This window comes from Typopeltis vanoorti, chromosome 23 (assembly GCF_054136105.1).
Source record: "Typopeltis vanoorti isolate ZY-2024b chromosome 23, IOZ_Tvanoo_1.0, whole genome shotgun sequence".
Lineage (NCBI taxonomy): Eukaryota > Metazoa > Arthropoda > Arachnida > Uropygi > Thelyphonidae > Typopeltis > Typopeltis vanoorti.
This window is the reverse complement of record NC_143571.1, coordinates 13,042,191-13,063,938: the sequence shown is the minus strand read 5'-3', so window position 1 is coordinate 13,063,938 and position 21,748 is coordinate 13,042,191. Positions and strand designations below refer to the sequence as shown.

Sequence of the window (21,748 nt, the reverse complement as noted above, 5' to 3'; positions counted from 1 at the left end):
TAATCAAAATATTATACTTCATAATACTTTGAAAAAACGGTTTAACATAAGTGAAGGAAATTAGAATTTATTAAAAATTATTAATTAGAAATTTTTAAAATAGATTCTAATTTTGTTTACATGTTTAAACCTTTTTTTTTTTTTTTCAAAATATTATTATGTCTACCACGCCCTGTTTTATAAAACGTCTAATATTATACTTCTGACATTTCTATATTATACACATTGATATTGATTGCAATTGTAGAATGAATACCTAATAATTATAATTGAATTCCATGTATAATTTTGAACCAAGGTTTAATTCAAATTGGGTTCGTTTATTAATATTCTTTTTAAATTGCAGCGTAGGAGGCGATGCTATCTTAGGTTAGGGTCAGAATCTGAAACTTAAAAATTAAAGACAGATTCATGCTTAAAGAAACATAATATGCTATGTATTGCCCTGGAACTCCATGCAGGTGTTATGTAGTAATAGTTTTGCTGAATAACACTTCTTGTCATTTCTTCATTTTTATGAGAATCCGACCAGTGAAAGTGTAGAAGCTTGTAACGTATTAGTAGCGTAGGTAAGCTACGGTTAGCAACTTGGAATTTCTAATTTAAAGGCCAAACGTAATACTTCAAGCCACTTCAAGCCTCCGAGTAACAGCTCACATCATCATTTAATTAGGGTAACAGCTCACACCTGATGATGAAAATCATATACTATCTAAAGACATCCACAGAAAGTTATAGCACGTTAAAATAGATTGGCGAGCGCATTTTTATCCACTCGGTTAAAAAAAAAGGCAGCAATGCGACTTTTTTTTTACTTTCTTTTGTAGAATGCGCAGATGTGAAACATAAAAATATAGCAATAGCAAAAACAGTATTATATAGTACTTGTCTAATACTTTTTTCGTGTGTAGTTTAAATTTTGGGGTATCCTGGATACCCCAAAATGTGCTAGCCGTTCCGCTAATCTATCGGAATCTATACATAGCTTAAAGAAGTAAGCATACGTTTATTCCAGAGACTGAAATTACAAAAGAATAAAACACTTGAAAGTCTTCAACTAGTTAGGCAGTACAGTAATTTAGCTGGAAATATATCTGGGAAAATGGCACTGGTATGCATAATGTACTTGAACACAATAAATTAAAAGCTTTCATAAAATTAGATTAATCCTCCCGCTTGGCTGCGACCCTGATATATCATCATAGCCGTAATTACGCAAGTAATAGATGTTATAGATGAAAAAAAAAAGCATTAAAAAAACCTTTGAGTGCTCAGTTTCGCAAAAATCAGGATTTACTATTTAAAGAAGAATTGTCATACTTCATATTTATTAAATCTACCAAAGGTGAAACCTTTAAATGATTTTTTTTTTCATAAAGGTAACTTTCACGACTCTTTAAAAAATTGAACAAAAAAGTAGTGTAAGAGATTTCCGATTTGCCTTCACTGCTTGGTATACTTTTTGGACTGCTGTAGCAAGTGCAAATAACGTATTTTTTGGTAATAGAGGGAAGCTGCACATTTCAATTGTTTATCTACAGGAAACATATAAAACATGAAGCCATACTTATTAATCCGCTCTTTGCATTTATTCAAAGAACAGTGATTTGTCCCTGGATTTGTCCTGGACAACGTGATTCAGTATTTCTTGTGTATGTTTACAATAATTTTATACTATACAGTAATCCCTCGATTAATGCGTTCTTTAAAACAGGCGCATTAATCGAAAACGCACTAATCGAATATAATAACCTATGGGAAAATGTATAATTCGTTCCTCAGATTTCGTTTTTAACCCTTAAGTTTTTTTATAAAAGAATTATGGCCCTATTACCTCTTCTGCAAATTTTACTGGTTCTCTCTTCACCAGGGTCAGTCTCTGAGCATTGCTGCTTAAAAACTTCGATTGTACGAAAACTATTTTCAAATTGTTTCTGTGAAACCTCTTTGGGCTTGTCAGTGATTAAATTTTCTTCATATTCTTCAGGATCTTCCCACTGTGTATCTAAATTTAGCAGGTCGGAATCACTCAACTTTTGAAAAGCCTCTAAGATCATTTGCACAACGTGGAAGAAGGTGCTTCCAAGCGGCTCGCATATTGCTTGCAGTAATTTCATTCGACTTTGGTGATGATGGCTAAGATTTCTCTGATTTGGTTACAAAAGTCTTGGAAGGCATTTGCTTCCAAAAAAAAAAAAAAAGGTCGGTTTCCATCGACATTAAATATTTGTTGATCACAATAGTCCTCTTCTTACACAATTTTCTTCAAAAATCTCTGGACATCTCCTTATCTGCAATTGCAGCTTCGCCTCTGATTAGAACATTATGTAGGCTATTTCTCTTTTTGAAACGCTCAAATCACCCACCACTAACGTGGAATTCTTCTTCTTTTCCATCATTGATAGCCCTTTCTTTCCAGGTTACAAAGAGACGATGCTTTTGATTTAATAAGGCCAGTGTTTAGCGAGATCCATTTTTGGTTACAATCTTCGATCCATGTAAAAAGAAGTCTCTCTAATTCAATCATTATAATACTTGGATTTCGAGTGCATGCAGGATGAACTTAAAGCAGCCTTACCGTTCTCTTTGTATTCAGCAGTTGATTCACCCATTTTTGGGTTCTTGTCTTATCTCTGCTCTGGACTCGCCTTGTTCATTTCTCTTTATTATTTCAAGTTTTTCTTCCAATGAGATTACTTTTCGAATCATTTTCACACTTCCACATTTTTCTCTCACTAATTCTTTTACTCATGATGAAAGGTTGGGAAAATAATTTAAAATAAAAAAGTAAGGAAAACAATTGCACGTGATATGATCAGCAAAATGCTATGTAAAGCAGACGACATAAATTTTGTCGGTAAATTTGGAACATAGTGTACATGGAAATAGTATAGTATGCCATTAAAAATAACTTTGTAAAATGTTTCAAATCGGTAACTAATTCATTTCATCCTGGCGAGTGATTTTTTAAAATAGTCAGCCATAAAAAATGTATAGATCGAAAAGTTTTAAAATCTGTAACATTTATTTTTAAGATGTATATAGGCGCACTAATCGAATTTTAGAGGCGCACTAATCGAATTTGGGTATCGAAAAAAAAATGACGCACTAATCGAAAACGCAATAATCTGGGGCGCATTAATCGAGGGATTGCTGTACTGTACACAAAGTGCATGCACTGGTTTTTTTTTTTTTTTTTTCATTTCTTTTGAAATCGAAAAGTTGTCTGCTGTAAAATAAAAGCAATCCAGAATATTGACGACGTAAAAAATATGCCTCTAAAGACAGTCATGCTAAGAATGCGTAGAGGACCAAGCTCAGCCAGTTCTTGATAAGTGCACAAGTCTACGAGGAAGTACAGGGGACAGCGAGACACCTCCATCCAAACTGCATACTCACTGAGGGAAGAAATAATAATAATATAAAATTAAAGAAAAGAAATACGATTATCTTAAGAAGTGCGATTATCTTACGTATTAAGAAGCAGTTTTTATTAATAAACAAATGTGATGTTTAAGCATTAAAATATTTTGAATTTTAAAATTTTGTTTGCTAAGAAGTGAGTAAGATTTTTAAACGAATGCGAAATATATCGTGGAGTTTTTAGAGATAAATGCAATGTCAGCATATTTGTGAAATCTTTAAGATCCAATCGTCTTTTTAATTTTACAACTTCAACTCTCTTTCAAAAATAATAAATCTTCATGTGTGTACAGTAGAAACAAAACACATGAACTACTTCCTTCCTTCCCTTCTCATCTGTCCCTTAGGATGGGTACATGAACTACAGAAAAAAAAAAAAAAAAATCAGTTGAGTTGAGTTGCTCGTTACAATGTGTAGAGTTGACTTTTGTATGTGTATTGCATCTTTGGAAATAATTTTGTGCAATCGCTCATAACATGTGTAATAATCATTTATTTCGTAAACTAACAGAGATAAAATCACGGACTTGACACTCACAGATGCAGAACTTCTTCACTAAATTCTGAACACTTGTAGTAGATCAAATGGATATCTGCCTGTGAGATGCCTAATAGCGCACATCAAGACGGTATTCGATCTCTCTCTCTCTCTCTTTCACACACACACACACCAGGTGTTTTGAATTACGTCTGCATCGACAGAATCGCTTCTTTGCGATTCCGTCACACCGGAAAATGGTGGGAGGGGATTACGTTATTTTTAGCATGTACCTTGCCCTGTTGCTGTAGTAATTGCGAACTTTCATGCTCTAGTTACACTGCAACGTGATATATTTTTTTTAATTCAAAAAACATTCTCCAAGTATGGGGGTTTCTCTTTATGATATGCGAAAGATAGCGTCATCTTTTGCATTTCGTAAACACAAGACAACATGGTCAAGAACTGTATTATCATCTTCGTAGCATTCAGCTCTTTAAATGAATCTTGTTAGGATCGCAATTCTTGTCGCAATCTTTGCTCGCACAATTCTGCGGCAGACTATAGAATAGGCAGTTCGCCACTGCTTGGCAAATGGATTTACAAGTACAGGTAACCCTCGTATAACGCGGATGTTAGGTTCCACAAAAATGCCGCGTTATGCGAGACTCGGATCACATAGAAAAAGTAGGGTTAGGTTCCGAAATGATTTTTTTTAAGATTATATAAACAATACCATATCCAACAAAAAATATTTTTATTTAATTCAGGTAATTCATGTAAGATAAGAAAACAAATAAACTATAAAACAAATACATAGTATAAAATTATAAACATTTATAAATTGTACGTAAACTTCATTGCACATAATGAATAAATGTTTTTGGCAAAATAAAATAAAGCGTATATTTTAATCGTCATCACTCTCTTCAGAAATAACATTTCGTACATTTTCTTTAAGTGGCCGGAGGTCGTCACCACTTGAAATCTCTTGGACATCATTTGTATAATTCTCATTGCATACTTCGGCTGGTTTAGTCATCAAGAAGTCAATAGTAAGACCTTGCTTACTACTATGCTGCAATTTTTTTATTAAGTTCATAATACGGAGCTAAACAAATATCCAATTGTCTCGTGAATTTCCGGAGCGCTCCATTGAGGGATCATTATCCGTAAAATAACTTCCTAACTTTCTTGCCAAGTCCAATCCTTCTGCTAATTTCTTTAAACTGAATTCTTTAACGGATGCATCACAATCAGAATCTGCGGCAGAACTTTCCCCGCCATTTGGTTCGACGTCATCTATTAACTTTACCAGTTCCTTCTTATTTAAATCTATTTCCCCATCAATTAATTCACTAATTTCGTTTTCAACCATATCGCAAAAGCCCTCTAAATGACTATTACTATAAAAATATTTTTTACATAAAAAAGCATTGCATATTGCATGTAACTCACCAGAAAATAAAGTGCTCAGCTTGAGATTAACACACTTATGATTTTTAATGCACTTTCCTGACAGAAAACGAAGACAATTTTCAACAATAAATAATTTATACGGTAAACAATTGACGTACATGCGTGATAAAAGGTATTTCCCATAATATAAATTCGCTACTTATAACTAATGCACGATACGGGAAGACTAAAATTTAACGAAGATAAATTTTGATTTTTAAGTAGCGCGTTGAAAAATATATGAAAAGATAAAGGGTTACTACAGTTTGTAGACCGTCTTATATAGAAACCGCGTTGTATAAGTACCGCGTTATACGAGGGTTATCCGTACATTCAAAGTCCCTTCCTGTAAATCTCTAGTTTCTTAAGAGTCGGCCCTTATCCACCGCCTTCTTCCTGCTTCTTTCCTTCCTCAGCACAATTACCAACAAACTGTTTAGTCAATAATATTGCGCGATGTCAGTCAATTGGATCCTGTTTGTATCCTGCCTAAATTTCCTTTGCACCCTAACTAGAAAATTTAAAAAGCCGAAAAGTAATACCGCACTTATTGCTGTTCCGCAACGGCCTTTGCACTCGGTGACACGAATAAAGGGCACTCAGGTTCACTTTGCTCTGTCGACCATTTAAAATGCGTCGGATTTCTGTAAGTGGAAGTGAAACATTCTTGGGATTCGATATTGTTAGCTTACGAAATGCAGTAGCAAAGAATGGTTCAGGACAAATGAAATGACTAACCTGTTTTCCAAATGTAGCCCTATCGTGGTCAGTGAGAGCACAATGAAAAAGCTGCACCAAAGTATCGCCCACGAAGAGAGAATCTGAAAAATAAATTTATGAATATAACTGTTATTTGTTGATTTACGAGTATAATTTTTTAAAGGCGAATCAGTGAAGGAAAACGTTAAAGACGGGGTTCACTCGCTCACTAGAAGCCTCTGAATATTCATACACGTGGATCAGATATTATTTCTGAAAAACAAATGAGTGAAGCTATACGTTTGGTATTGCCGACGCTATATTTACAAATATATCCATGAATGCATTAAAAATAACAAATTTCTCTTGAGTTGGAAAGGCCTAGACCCTTTCTTCAGCCAATCTCAAACGGAGGTGATGAGTTTTTTATCAAGGAAACTTTGACGTTTTTTATCTTGCAAGATAAACAAACCTGCAGGAGAATACACGCAATTGATAGGCATAGTAAACTATTCAGATACGTTTAACCATCCCATAATAGTAGTCCTATCTATTAATTAAGTTTCTACAAAGCCCAGTTACTTGGCTGTGACAGGTCATTGAACCCAACATGTAAAGGGAAGACAAAGAATTTCATTTCCAAGTACTGAAAAGCCGAATTATATTTTTAACCAGTTTCATAAATGCCTCAGTTCACAGAATTTTTACTTAATTTTTACTAAGGATCCAGTGACCGTCGGTTTAAGTGAATGCTGCATATACAAAAAAAAAAAAAAAAAAAAAAAAAAAAAACCTAATCAGTAACCAATTTATTAATAAATAAATTTACATATTTAAAATATCTCTTTATTAAAAATATTTCACCCTCACCACGAACAAACACCAATAATAAAAGTTTCGTATCTCACGGAAATAACGCGCGCAAGCATACAATCTATCTGTAAGCGACACTGCCGAAACGAGCAGTGTCGGAATCACTTGTAACGTGCAATGAGAAGCGTAAACGAATATTATCGGCGAGTCTAGCTGCAATTGGCCGAACGCGATAATTCCGACACTGAGTTAGATAGCAGTGCATTTGTTTCGTGTAACGATAATTGAAAAAATATAATTCTTTTCATATTTTCACCAGTGACAATTGTCATAATTCAGCCTTGTATCTATAATAAATAAATAATTATATGTTATTTTAACAGAATAAAACAAGATTTACAAAAAAATAGTTCACCCTCATCACGAACACGCACCAATAATAAAAGTTTCGTATCTCACGGAAATAACGCGCGCAAGCATAGGATACACTGCACAGACAAGCAGTTACAATCACTTATAACGTGCAATGAGAAGCACAAACGAATATCAGCGAGTCTAGCTGCAATTGGCCTAATGTGATAATTCTGACACTGCGTTAGATGGCAGTGCATTTTCGTAATCTAAAGCGTCAATCAAACACTTCCAATGTCGAAATAAGCTGTCACCTTTAACATTGCATTTATATAATGTTGTAAGCGTTGTTATTATTTATAAACACAAATAAAATTTAATTTTTTCATTTTTTCCTTGGGGGTGCTGCAGTGTCGCGGTGCTTATGTACGAGTCGTCACCACTGTAAGGATCGCAAATCATTGGAATCGTACCTCTTCCATATCGATTGACATGCCTTTGGAAGGACGTCTCCTTGATCATTAGTATCGCCGATGCCCTCTTTGTTTAAAACACCAGTTCGAATCACGTTTAGAACGTTAAGAAACCTTTACGATGGCTTCCCAACTGAAGAGAAGTTAGACAGGGGGGGGGAAGGTTTTTCATCGTGAAAAACAAATAAAAACCGACTGAAAAACAGGCGAAATTCATAGACTTGGTATAATGTCCTAACACCAATAAAATCAAACCAAAACAAAAGCCTTTTGGACGATTTTTTTAAAAAAAAAAAAACATTACTGGTACAATTACTTCTAATTCTTACGACTGAAAATCTTTCCTTTCTATGGAAAGAAAAGATTTGCAGTTCGAAATCAGTATTTCCTACATAGATCCTCAGACGATCTTTGATCCCTTAAGGAACAACACGGCATAACTGGAATAACACCCCACATAGTCTATAAGGAATGCAGACAAACAGTGCTTGTGACCTGATGTCCAACCCTCATATTATCCCGGGGCGTCATGTTACCGAGTATATTCATTTGTAGGCACACCAAAAAAGGGTGGGCTGAAAATGAGCAACTTATCGACCAAACTGTGTTCTGTATCGGATGAAACTACATACACATTACTGTGTAACATAGTTCATGTTGACTGTAGTGTCTTCGGATTACATTTGGTTTCCGACTGGGTTAACAGGAAGCAGTAAACATGGCCGTTACTGGACTTTGACCTTAGCAGACATAAAAGAACAGAAGATAAACACCTTTAATGTAAGTAGCATTAATAGAAAAAGTAGAAAACTACAAACATGTATATCAATTCCAGACATATAGAAATATTTGAAAAATTCGGAGAAAAAAATACGATTGGTAATAATGGAAAGTGCGTGCCCCAGGACATGAACTAGGCATTAATAACATCGTGTTTCGACATAAAACATGCATAAATTCATATGGAAAGAGGGGAAACAAAAACACGGGATCTTATCCAATGTGATATTGTTTACAGAGGCTTCATACGGTCCATGATCCAAAAGTGTAGAGATTTGAAAATTAACCACCTCCTAGGGTTCAGCAGCAGAATGTGAAGTGTAGACTCAAAGATATACAAATATAAGTGGCAAATAAATCAAAGAAGAACCAGAATAAAAGAAGAATTCTGTGATAGAAGAATTATTTAATACTTTCTCAGAACATAAACAGTTAAGTTCTAATTAAATGTGTTAATTAATAAAGTAAGTGATAGCTGAAGGATAAAGACCAGCTACTAATCTTCAAAACGTTATCCAGGATTCAATGAGATTTGTCAATTCACTTTGGGAATGAAAGGCATTATTAGGATTTATTTCTATTTTTTAATTATTATTTATTTATCTATTTAAATGTTTTTATAGGTTAAAATTATGCAACAAGAAAGAAAAGTAAAAATAAAAGAAAAAATAAATAAACATTAGACGCAGAATACGCTCGCCTCAATGCCATGTTTCATCTACAAGAAACCCATCAAACCTTCACGTACGCAGAGCTGCGAAAATACGTGAACATTATATTAAAATGTTATTACAACACCAATGGTGTATTACGACACAGCACTACTGTATTACAATGACATGTGTATTATGCCGACTATAATGTTTGTCTCTTTTTGTTTTTTATTTGATTTGTTTTACTTGATTTGAGCCTACTTTTCAGATAATAAATACCTTACGGTTTAATTTTTCTTAATAAAATATAATATGAAGCAAATCTCAATTTCCTTTTCGCACTTGACTCAATCAAGGTCTTTGAATCCTGTTGTAGGTCTACTTTACTACACTTGCTTGTTAGAACGATCAAGTAGTCGTCTGTTATTGAATCGATAAAAGTGGCTTGAGAATAATGTGGAAATTCTATCCGAAATACTATCAATAAATATTATTTATTCATCCCTCTCTGATATTTTGATTTGTGGCATATCAAGCTGTAAGGATTCGATTGCGTTCTGTGAGTGAACTGGTATACTGAGAGAAGAATAGCAGATTTCTGACTCCACACACCAAAATTCTTGCCGAAAGCAAATTCTGTAGAACTACTTCAATCATAAAAGTCATAGGTGGCTACATCATACACCCTCTGTCCAAGAAGAAACCGAACTTTTCGAATATAGAAGAAACTAGTAACGCCACCTGTTGTCGAAAGCGGCAACCTTCATTAGTATTGTGTCAACTGTTTATAACATTTGTTTCATTAGAAGCCGAGTTATAGTGCCAAGAGTGACAGTGTGTTTTGACGAACGCTCGGAAAATGAGTTTCAAACAGAGAGCTGCGATTGACTTTTACCAAGTTTAACACTTTTGTGTTAAACTTGGTAAAAGTTTTACCGAAACGCATCTTCTTCTTATTGTGCTATCTTCTATCGAAGGTCAGCGACCATCTTGGCGAACAAACTGCGCTCTTGTGCTAATCTGAGCAGTTGTGCACTGCTCTTTCCTGTCCACGTCTTGATGTTGTCAAACCATGATATTCCTTTTCTTCCTCTAGTTCCTTTGCCACCAATTCTTCCTATCAAAATAGTTTGTAGAAGTTGGTATTTACTGTTTCTCATGATGTGACCAAGATATGATGTTTTTCGTTTCTTGATTATTTGTACAAGATGTTTAGCTTTGCCAATGGATTTTAAGACATCTTCATTGGTAATTTTTTCTGTCCATGATATCTTTAGCATTCTTCTGTATAGCCACATCTCAAAGGCTTCGATTTTCTTGATGGTTATCGCCTTCAATGTCCATGTTTCAACTCCATAGAGCAGAATAGACCACACGTAGCATTTCAGCATTCGGCATCTGACTTCCATGTTTAGGTCTTTATTGCAGAATAATGTTCTCATTTTCATGAAGGACTGCCGTGCAACTTCAATCCTTGTCTTTATATCTATTTCTGGATCCCACCGTTCATTAAGCCAGCAACCAAGATATTTATATCTTGACACTTGATCAATATTTTTCCCATTGAGTGTCAGTTTCATTGATGAGGCTGGATGTTTGCTGATGATCATGTATTTTGTCTTGTTGATGTTTATATTTATTCCCGAAACGCATCAAATGCTTCAAAAAGCATGCGTTGATGAATGCTTATCCCGTACTCAAGTTTACGAGTGGCGATTTCAAAGTGGTCGTGAGACGCTTCAGGATGACGAAAAGCCGGGCCGTCCAAAAACTGGACTGAACAAAGTGAACATTCAAAGAGTGTGTGATTTCATCAAAGAAAATCCCGAAATCGTCCGTAAGATTGATTGAAGATGAATTGAGAACTCCAAAATCAACTGTGCACGAAATTTTGACCGAGAGTTTGGGCCTTCGTAAATTGAATTCGCGATTTGTTCCCCACAAGTTGACAGGCGACCAAAAAATGTATGGAATTGAACACTGCAAGGACCTCATTAAAACTCGTAAGGATTCAAACTTCCTGGAAACGATCGTTACTGATGACGAAACGTGGTGTTTTGAGTATGAGTCCGAAACAAAGCGCCAGGGTGCTGAGTGGAGACCACCAGAAGAGGGGCATCCGAAAAAAAGTCGCTTGGAGAAGTCAAAAGTAAAGACAATGCTGATTTGTTTCTACGATTCCATGGGCATTATCCACAAAGAATTCGCTCCGCCTGGCCAAACGGCCAATGGTGAGTTTTATCTCGAATTTTTGAAGCGATTGATAGCGAGAATTCGTCGCGTAAGAATATCATGACGACCGACCGTTTGTCAAAACATACTGACCTTTTTGCCACTAGAACTTGGCTTCTAATGAAACAAATGTCATCAACAGTTGACACAACACTAATGAAGGTTGCCGCTTTCGACAACAAAAATATACAACAGATGGCGCCACTAGTTACTTCTATTTTCGAAAAGTTCGGTTTCTTTTTGGACAGAGGGTGTATATAAATTTTTACCTGTTCGATATTTCTCTCCTTATGAGCTCAATGTGTATTGAAGATGGCGTATATAAAACTTGAATCGGATTTTATTCATTACTCTGTAATTATTAAAACAATAGTTTTTTTTTGTGTGTAGAATTAATATTTAAAATACTTTAGTAAGATAATAAACTAATAAAAAATATTTACCTGCGAGTTGTATATTATTTCAAAATATGCTGGAAGAAGAACAACAAAATGTACGAGGATGTATATTTTCAGCCACATTGGAATTTGGGGATCAAACTTTTCCGTTCCTGGCTGAGGCTGTAACAGAATAAAAAAGTATTAACCAAATCTGTATGCTATGATACGTTCTTATTTCTTAATGAGTAAGTATTCCACTAAAGATAATAATATAAAGCAATACGCACATTTCACAAAATAAAAAGAGCATAAAAGAGAAATGAAGTAAAAAAAAAATCTGGAAAGAAAATGATTAATTTCCTTCGCCTATAATTTCCTTGCACATTGGCTTTTTTTTCTTGAAAGGGTTAATTCAAAAAACGCCAATAAATATAATATAAAAATACTAAAAATAATAGTTTCATTTACAGCGCACTTATCCACAAGAAAAGTGTACCGCAGTCTTGCTCTGTGAACTACTTGGGAAATGCTGGTTATTAGAAATTTGAATAGTGGATAAATGCACAAATATCACCAGATGTTTATGGTTGAACCTTCTCTTGCAATCAGATAGAATATCGCTTAAGCTACAAAGAATAACATACTCACTTGTAATTTCAGAACGGCTTCATGTATCTTCCTTTTTTCCTCACCAAATAAGCCACATAAATTACAACAGATTTTAGAATTCAATGGGTTATGACAGATATTGACCCATCAAAAAAAAAAATCAACTAACGCCTGTCATTCCCTAATAGGGAGTAGGCGAGGCCTTTATATGCTATCTAGCTTTTGGAGACTGAGTGGGCAGTTCAATCTCCACTGGTAGCCAATCAGAGATAGCTGGCCCATGTCTATCACTAATTATAAGCGGCTACTGATGAAGAGACCAGCAAACAAGTGCTGCCATCTTTTGGTGCCTAACCCTAATAGGATATGGATATAACTTCTATTTGGATTTATGGATCAAGTATTTTTTAGAACAACTGTGTTATACCAACTAGTTTCACCAACTGAAGCTGTTGGCATCTTCAGGGTACATAACTGTTATAAGGCACTTAAAGCTAAAAACTGTTACAGACTGTAAATCAACCGATTCCAATTATATTTGGCAAAACATAATGCATACAATACATGCATACCGCGTGTATGATCTCACTTTATTTAGGAACGTTCTATAATTGGCACTATATTTCAGTTCTTGTATGTTTAAAGATCTAATGAGGGTTTTTCAGATCTCGGGCAAGATAAATCCTTGGTTCCCGTTAAGATTTTGTAAGAACGGGCAACTGTTGCGGCTTCTAACAGGATATGTCATTGTCTGAAATAATGTGGGTACTACGGTCGATTTTCTTGAGTTTACGGGAGGAAAAACCTGCTTACCGGAGATCGACTAACTCGGGAACCGGTCGAAGATAGGCTTAGAAAAAGTTCCTCCAGTCGGCGACTAGACTTGAACCTAGGTCTAACTTTGAGCGGCCAAGCGCAGAGGACACAAGCACCACTTCCACTGACCTACACAGACCTCCCATAGACCATCAATGATTCGTATTATAGATTTTTTAAAAAAAAGTGGAATGGCACATATTTCTTCGTTTTAAATCTGGAGTGGCTAAAGTACACAATGTACAGATTAAGCTAGCATGAGCGATATAGTGAGATGCATTTTTATTTGATAATCACGTGTCAAAAACAGTGTGGATATTCTCAGGGGCGTCGAGAGCCAAAGCCAGGTCCACGTCCTCTTAGCAGGCCATCAAAATAAATAAACAAATAAAACAATTATTTTTATACTTTTCTGTTTTATTAATACCAAAAAAAAATAATAAAGAAAAATCAAAATAAAAATTGCACACACAAAACTTATAATAATATAATAGCAACAGTTAATATTTATTTCTTACAAAAACTTTTGATAACTTTATATATTTATTTATACATTTACTATATAACAAATAATTGCATTTATATTAGAGTTTTCCTGGCCTTTTTACTTGCGAATATCGGAATAATATGATCAAAATCTAATCGTCTCACTAACATTGTTTCAATAGCCAAAGTACCAAGACTACGAGATTGAGACGATTCTAGCACATAGTGAATCTTAATACATTCTTAATTGTTGCCAGTATACTGAATGACCTTTCGACCTGGGCCACACTTACAGGTAGTGTGCAAAATATTCTGAGAGCAATGCAAATAAACGTTGGGAAACACTTTCAATTTGTAATTATTATTATTATTATTATTTTATTTAATAGCTCAAGGGCTGACAATTGATTCTCATCGAAAGTAACTTACTTTTAATAAAATTCAGATTAGAAAATATTTGCTCACAGAAATATGTCGATCCCAAAATCGATAGAAGTCCAAATGAGTATGTTTTTAATTGAATGTAAGTGTCCGGAAAACAATTCCACGTGTCAAATACAATCTGATCTTGCTTTTTAAGATCTTCTACTTCAGATCATTTGTGTTGTATTGCAAGGGTAGATTTTTGTCTTTCCAACTCCTCCAGGTCAGCTTCAAGATTTCTAAATTTTGAATTCCACAAATTCTTGGTTTTCAGGTCCTCCAACTGAAGTTGAAATGCAGCCTCATCAATTCCAGCAAAAGGTGAAAAATTTAATTCGGCAGGATTAGTTTCAAGTGGTCGCAATAAAAAGAGGTAGTTGCCTTGTTCTTTCTAAATTCCTCAAATCTCCCATTAAATTCAGATCGCATGTTTACCACAATTTCTCTGAAAAAGGTTAAATTTATGGAATTTTCAGCTTGTTCTTGTGGATATTTCTTCAACGTAGGAAAATGTAATAATGTGCCTTTCTCTAAGTCTGTCGCAAACAAATATAATTTTTGTGCAAACGAAATCACTTTTTCTAAAATCAAAACTGCTGTATTTCCCTTTCCCTGTAGTTTCTTATTTAGTGCGTTTCAATAGGAAGTCATATCCACCATAAAGTGGAATTTTTGTAACCAATCAGTATCTTCTCTAACTGTGCATATTCAAGGTCTTTTTGTCTTAGAAACAACTTAACCTCTCCAAGGAAGGTGGAAAATCGCATCAACACCGCACCTCTGGAAAGCCATCTTATTCTGTTATGCAAAAGAAGATCGGAATATTCGCAATTGTTTTCTTTAAGAAGTTCACAAAATTGCCGATGATGTAGCGGTCTTGCCATTATTTTGTTAACAATTTCTACAACCAAATCCATCACTACTGTTATCTCTTTTGGAAACGTTTGTACACAAAGTGTCCCTTGATGGATTATGCAGTGAAAGAAAAACACGTCATGCAAAATTTGTTTTTTAAATAAAGAAACAAAACCTTTTTTTGTACCTTTCATGCTCGGCGCTCCATTGGTCGCAATGGATATTATTTTGTTAATATTAATACCCTTACTTTTCAAGCAAGTGGTAACAGCACATTCAATATCTTCTCAACGAGTTTCTCCTGTCAGTGGCAGTAATCGAGTAATTCTTCCTGAGGTCCTTGAGAGTTTACATATCTACACATAAGTACAATCTGTGCAATGTCATCCATCGCATGATTCGTCACAGGCAATGGAGAATCCTGGTGTTGAATTTAGATCTGTAACCTGCTGATTTGTTATATCTTCTGCCATTCGTATAGTTCTGTCCCTTACAATCTTAGCAGATAATGGCATGTCTTTTATTTTTGTAATTATTTCCGCTTTGTTTTTAAAATCGCAGAAGAGAAATTCGGACATTTTAATAAAACATTCTTTCACATATTCGCCGTCTGTAAAAGGTTTTCCTCGTTTAACAATTTCTTGAGAGACCACAAAACTAGAAATAGTGGTAATTCTTGATGCTTTTATCCATTTGGCAAATGAACGTTTAGATAGGTTTACTTTGCCTTGCAGCTCTTCTACTGTCTTTTCTCTTTCATCTCCCCGCGGAAATGCTTTGTCAAATGTATCGTGTTTATTTAAAAATGTCTTAGTATATTTGATTTTTTATTGTTTGAAAGCTTTTCATGGCATGTTAAACACATTGGAAATCCTGCTGTATTTGCTACAAATGAGTAGGTTTCGGTCCATTCACTTTTAAACTCCCGATTTTCTTGTTCTATCTTTCTCTTCTTCGCTAACATTTTAAATACCATAAAAATATTTTTATTTTGTTCATATTTAATGGAATGTTACAATATTCACGTCACCTAACACAATCACCAGTAAATAAAAGCACGGCAACGTCCACTACAAAACCTTTACCTATTTTAACAAAGTGAGCAGATTTACAGACCACACCTGCACTATATGCGAAGACAATGGGCGCATTCAGACAGGCAAGCGCTGCCGTAGCGCTATGTGTGCTAGCCTAGCATGACGTCATAAATGTGTCCGAGCCAACTGCTCGATCGTAGCGCTACCTAGCTATCGCCATTCGCTACAAATTAAATTAATTTGTAGTGATTAATTTTCGCTACAAAGTAGCGCTCTGCCTGGCTGATCGCGCCCAATATAAACTGACGTTTTTTGAGTATCGACATATGGTTAGGGGTCATTTGACCTACAAAATATTTCTTTTTACTTCTATGTTTAGATAGATCGTTTAATAAAGAAAAGAGCCGCAATTATTCATTCAATGAGCCGCAGGTTGCCGACCCCTGGTCTACACCAACGATGTACCGCCGACGACCACCACTAGTATTTTCACAGACAAACATCCATGCCCACTGCGGGATTCGAACCCGCAGCCTTTTGGCTGGAGAGCGGATATGCTAACCACTCGGCCAACCATGCCGGCAAAAAATTACTTCTACGAGCCCGCCAGGATTCTTTTCCTTACCTTCTTTTGGCTCTTCGTTTTCCAGCAAAAACATTGTACATTTACTGTAGTTGTATTTATGATCTCTAGAAATCCTAGGTTCTCCAGAGTTCTTTTATTCATTTTCTTTATTGTTCTTTCCACAATTTTTCTTTCTTTTGAAAATTTAATTAATAAAAAATAAATGAATAAGTAGAATATACGGAAATCTAATTAACAGTAAAATTACATTTACATTATAAACTTCATCAAATGATCACGTGTCTATATCGACAGCCTCTCACAAATGAACAGACTATACACTGACCAAAGTCCAAACATACCCTTACTGTGAACAACCCCAGGCGCTCATGCTGCAGGGGAAAGTATTGAAAGCATTTCGCCAAGTAACCAAGGACGCTGTTTATTGCGATTCTTAACACACTAAAAATAGACAAATCGAATAAATATTACCGGGTATTTAAAATTATATATTTTAAATACCGGGTATTTAAATAAAGCGGGTATTTAAATAAAAGTTAAGCTAACGTAAAAAAACAGTGCAAAAATGAGAGAGTTTCTGAAATGAAGGAAAGAGTGTTGTATGGCAACTCATTATTAAGAGGGGCGATAGATGGCAGTGTAACTAAATCGTACTTACCGGGTGTGAAATTTAAGGATGTAAGTGAAAGTATTAGAGTGCAAAAACAGAGGGTGAAAGAATTAATAATTGTGGCGGGTACGAATGAATTGAAAGGTGATAAATTTTTTATGAGAGAGGACTTGAAAGTATTGTTAAAGGTAGCAAAAGAAAAGAGTGACAGAGTTAGAATGGTTAGTCTGTTGCCACGGTATGACAGAGAGGAGTTTAGAAAGAGGGCCATAATCGCAAATGACATTATGCGCAGGTTATGCAGGCGGTATGGTGTGGAATTCGTGGACGTGTGGAATGAGTTTGAAGGGCGAAAGGACTTATACAAGATGGATGGCCTGTATTTGAATGGACTTGGTGTGCGGAGACTGGAAAGAGTGTTGCTGAATGAAGTGAAAATGGATGTGCAAAACCAGGGAAACTAGAACTACCAAGGAGGAGGGGGGGAATGGATATGCAGACATCAGTGAGACAGATGAGTGTAAGAATGTATATAATGTACCCGAGCCAGCACTAAGGACAAAAAAAGGGAATGGATCATTTAGAATAACGCATCAATATAGGGATGGGACTAAGGGATCACTGCATTTCATGTATACTAATGCCAGGAGTATTAGGAACAAGAAGGAAGAATTTTTGGCCTTGATTGGCTCTTCCTGGCCACAGGTTATTGGCATTAATGAAACATGGCTGACGGAAGAAGATATAGTTAGTGGGATAGAATGTGTAGGTTATAGTGTGTTTAGGAGGGACAGAGAGAATAAAATGGGGGGAGGGGTATTATTAATGATAGCTGATGAACTGCAGCCAAGGAGAATTGAAGCTGTATCGCAGGATAGTGAAAGAAGCTCATTTGAGGCTATTTGATGTGAGATTGAGACTGGCAGAATAAAATATACAGTTGGGTGCTGCTATAGACCAGGTGATGGAATAGATGGTGGAGATAGTATGCATAGGGAAATTGATGAAATGAGTGGAAGGAGGGTAATTATTATGGGGGATTTCAACTATGGTAACATTGATTGGAAGGAGGAGAGGACACATGTGAGGAAGGAAAAGAATTTTATTCAATTATTAAGGGATAACTATCTGAGACAGCATGTAATTGAAAATACTAGGGGTGTGAGAGTGCTTGACCTGGTAATAGCATCTGAGAATTTGACTGTAATGAATATGACCATGTTGCCACCTATTGGTGAGAGTGATCATAAGGTTAGTGATCATAAGGTTGACCTGGGAAGTGGCTAAAGGTGTGGAATTTTCGATTAAGACAGGGTATATGTGGAATTACCATGCTGGCAAGTATGACAAGTTTAGGAGATTGCTTGGATCAGTGCCATGGCATGTACAACTGCAAGGGCTGGACGTCGATAGAGCATGGGAAGTGGTCAAGGAGCATTTACAGGAGGTAATGGCTGATTGTATACCTAGGGTCCGAATAGTAAAACAAGTAGGGGTTAAATGGATGAATAACACCATTAAGCTTGAGCTGCAAAAAAAGAAACAACTGTGGAGGGAATTTAAAGAAAGGGGTGACCTGCAGGCACACGAACGGTATAAAGTGCAGGCCAGAAAGGTAGCGAGTGTGGTAAAAAAAGCAAAAGCGGATTATGAAAGGAAACTAGCTTTGCAAGCAAAAGAGAATCCCAAACAGTTCTTTCAATATGCTGCAAGCAAGAAAAAAACTGTACACGCCAAAATGATTTTAAGGAATGACGATGGTAAGGAGGTCACTGAATCAGTCGATATTGTGGAGTTACTGAGCGCGCACTTTGCAAAAGCATATCATCCAGGTGGTGACATTGAAAAAATGAAGGAACCATTAGTTTATACGGGAATAGTGATGAATGAAGTGGAGGTGACTAGTCTATTACAGAACCTTAATGTGAACACATCTGTGGGATTGGATGGTATACCGGCACGGGTCTTTCGTGAAGCGGCTAAAGAATTATCAGTGCCCTTGACCATGTTGTTTAATCTGAGTCTCAGGTCTGGTTTAGTCCCGAAGGTGTGGAAAGAGGGGAAAATAGTTTCACTGCATAAAGGAGGATCCAAGACTACGGCAAATTACCGACCGATCAGCATATCAGGAGTCGTTGTCAAGGTCGTAGAGAAAGTAGTCAAGGGAAAAATACAGGAATGGATTGATGAAAACGAGATACTGTACAGGGGACAGCATGGCTTTGTGAAGGGTAAATCATGCTTCAGTAACTTACTCAAGTTTTATAACAAGGTGACGGCTGAACTGGATAAGGGAAATGGGTTTACAGTTATACTGCTGGACCTGGCAAAGGCGTTTGACAGGATACCACATGGAATACTAATCCGTAAACTAAAACATATGGGAATGGATATAGGATTGGTGAGATGGATAGGTGGTTGGTTGATGGAGAGATATCAAAGAGTAGTTTATTCACGAGTAGAGTCCAAAAGAGACGGCCTGTGACTAGTGGTGTGCCGCAGGGTTCTGTTCTAGGACCACTGCTGTTTAATCTGTTCATTAACGATATAGGGAAGGATCTAAGTGGAACAATTCATTTGTTCGCTGATGATGCAAAGTTGGGTAGGGCAATAGTGAATGCAGAAGATATCAAAGTCTTGCAGGATGACTTGGATAAATTGGAGTTCTGGGCTAAGGAGAATGGATATCCATTTAATGTGACAAAATGTAGGGTTATGCATTTTGGGGTGAAAAGATTAGCACCACATTGGTGGAACTGTACTCCAAGAGATTGATGAGGCCAGGGACTTGGGAGTGTTGGTGGATAGGGAGATGAAGTTTAGGGGGCACATTGCAAAAGTAGCTAAATCAGCTCATCAACTCACTTGGTTGTTGAAAAATACCTTGACGAGCAGAGACAAGCAAGTTATTGTACCTCTGTACCGAGCCTTGATAAGACCTCATCTCGACTACTGTGCCCAGATTTGGTCACCTCGGTTCCTTCTTGATGGGGAGGAGGTGGAGAGGATCCAGAGGCGAGTGACTAAGATGATAACAGGTCTATGGAATGAACCATATGAGAACAGGTTGAAGATTTGTGGGTTGCAGAAACTAGTTGATAGGCGGAGGAGGGGAGATATGATTGAGACATTCAAATTGCTAAAGGGATTCTATAGGATTAATTCAGAGGATATTTTTGAGATCAGGACTGGTGGTTGGAGAACTAGGGGACACCTATGGAAGCTGTGCAAGAGTGTGGTTAGCAGGGGTGTTAGAGCTGGATTCTTTACTTTTAGAGTGGTAAATGAGTGGAATAAGCTGCCAGAGTCTGTTGTGGGTGCTATGACGGTGAACGAGTTCAAGACAAGGTATGATAGATACTGTGAGAATGTAATCGCATAGTTGTGTGGACATGATGTTTAGGGCCTCCCTCGATGAGTCTAAGGACTCCTGCAGTCGCCCGAAATAATAATAATAATAATAATAATAATAATAATAATAATAATAATAATATATTTTGAATTCTGTCGGTAAATTGTCAATCGTTTAATAATAGCTGAATGTTTTCTGTGAGCAATACTATATTATTATTATTTTTTTATTATTATTATTATTATTATTATTATTATTATTATATTAAAAGATCATATTAATATATTAGTACCTAACTTGGCCCTTAGAAATTACGGGCCCCTAGGAATCGCGACCAGTGGAATCTTATCCCCCCGTTCTCGACGGTCCTGGGTATTCGTCTTAAGTTATAGAATGTTGGTAAGATATCCGTGGTCTGTTCATCCTCTGAAAAGAAAAAAACGTCTCAAGCTGCTGTTACTGTATTCGTTTGAGAACTGAGTTAAACAGCACTCTTACAGCTTTCATGTTTTCTGCGCATGTGCCCTGAACATACGGAGATGTATTGAAAACTCTATTCGTAATCATCATTCTATAATTATATACTATAACCGTGGTTCCTAAACTGTGATCCGCAGAACTCCGGGCCCCGCAGTGATTTTTTTTTCTTGATTTATATTTTTTCAAATACTAAGTTATTAAGTACTTTAATATTAATGATTAAATATTAAAATGTATATTTAAGTATGCCATTAAATTACATCATCCTAAAAGTATAGTTACAAAAGTCAATGTTGAAATTGTGTGCCTCAAGGCTTGTAAGTACAATGGTTTATTTTTATCGATGATGTCCTGAAAGTTCAAATCTTGTTCAGGACACAAGAATTCTTTCTGACAGCTTTTCAACCAAAAGTGGTTTATGTGATCTCGAGGTTTGACAGTTTTCTCTTCGGGAAACTCTGATTTTTCATCAGTCATAGAAAGCACACGCTGACAAACGTAGCAGACTATGCAGATAACACCAACCTCCTTATCATGACCTCAATTAGGTTTACCATAGTAGACGCTAACTTGCTTGGCCTTGACAGGCCATTGAGCCAAATTAGTTAAGAGAATAAGGTTATATTTTCTTTTAATATTGGTCATTGTCAACCGAAGTCTTCAGGTTTCTTTTTCTTCATTAGAATTCACTGAATAGATCATTAAAATTCAACCCCTGCGTTCCTATCAGATCTCATTAAACATAAGAAAATAT

The 21,748-nt window shown here is 36.0% G+C and overlaps 1 protein-coding gene across 2 annotated transcripts in view; it reads right to left on the bottom strand.

Annotated features, from left to right (window-relative positions):
- Nucleotides 1-824: 824 nt before the first annotated feature.
- The window catches only part of LOC150093630 (alkylglycerol monooxygenase-like), a 58,887-nt gene continuing 37,963 nt past the window's right edge, over nucleotides 825-21,748 (bottom strand). The window contains exons 10-12 of one of the 2 annotated variants that reach the window (XM_090412950.1): nucleotides 11,804-11,920; nucleotides 6,098-6,180; nucleotides 825-3,398 (exon numbers count right to left, since the gene is read on the bottom strand). In XM_090412950.1, coding sequence (XP_090269076.1) covers nucleotides 3,200-3,398; nucleotides 6,098-6,180; nucleotides 11,804-11,920 — 399 coding nt within the window. In that variant the 3' untranslated portion in view covers nucleotides 825-3,199. The remainder of the gene's footprint in view (nucleotides 3,399-6,097; nucleotides 6,181-11,803; nucleotides 11,921-21,748) is intronic. The other variant, XM_090412951.1, reaches the window with a different exon arrangement.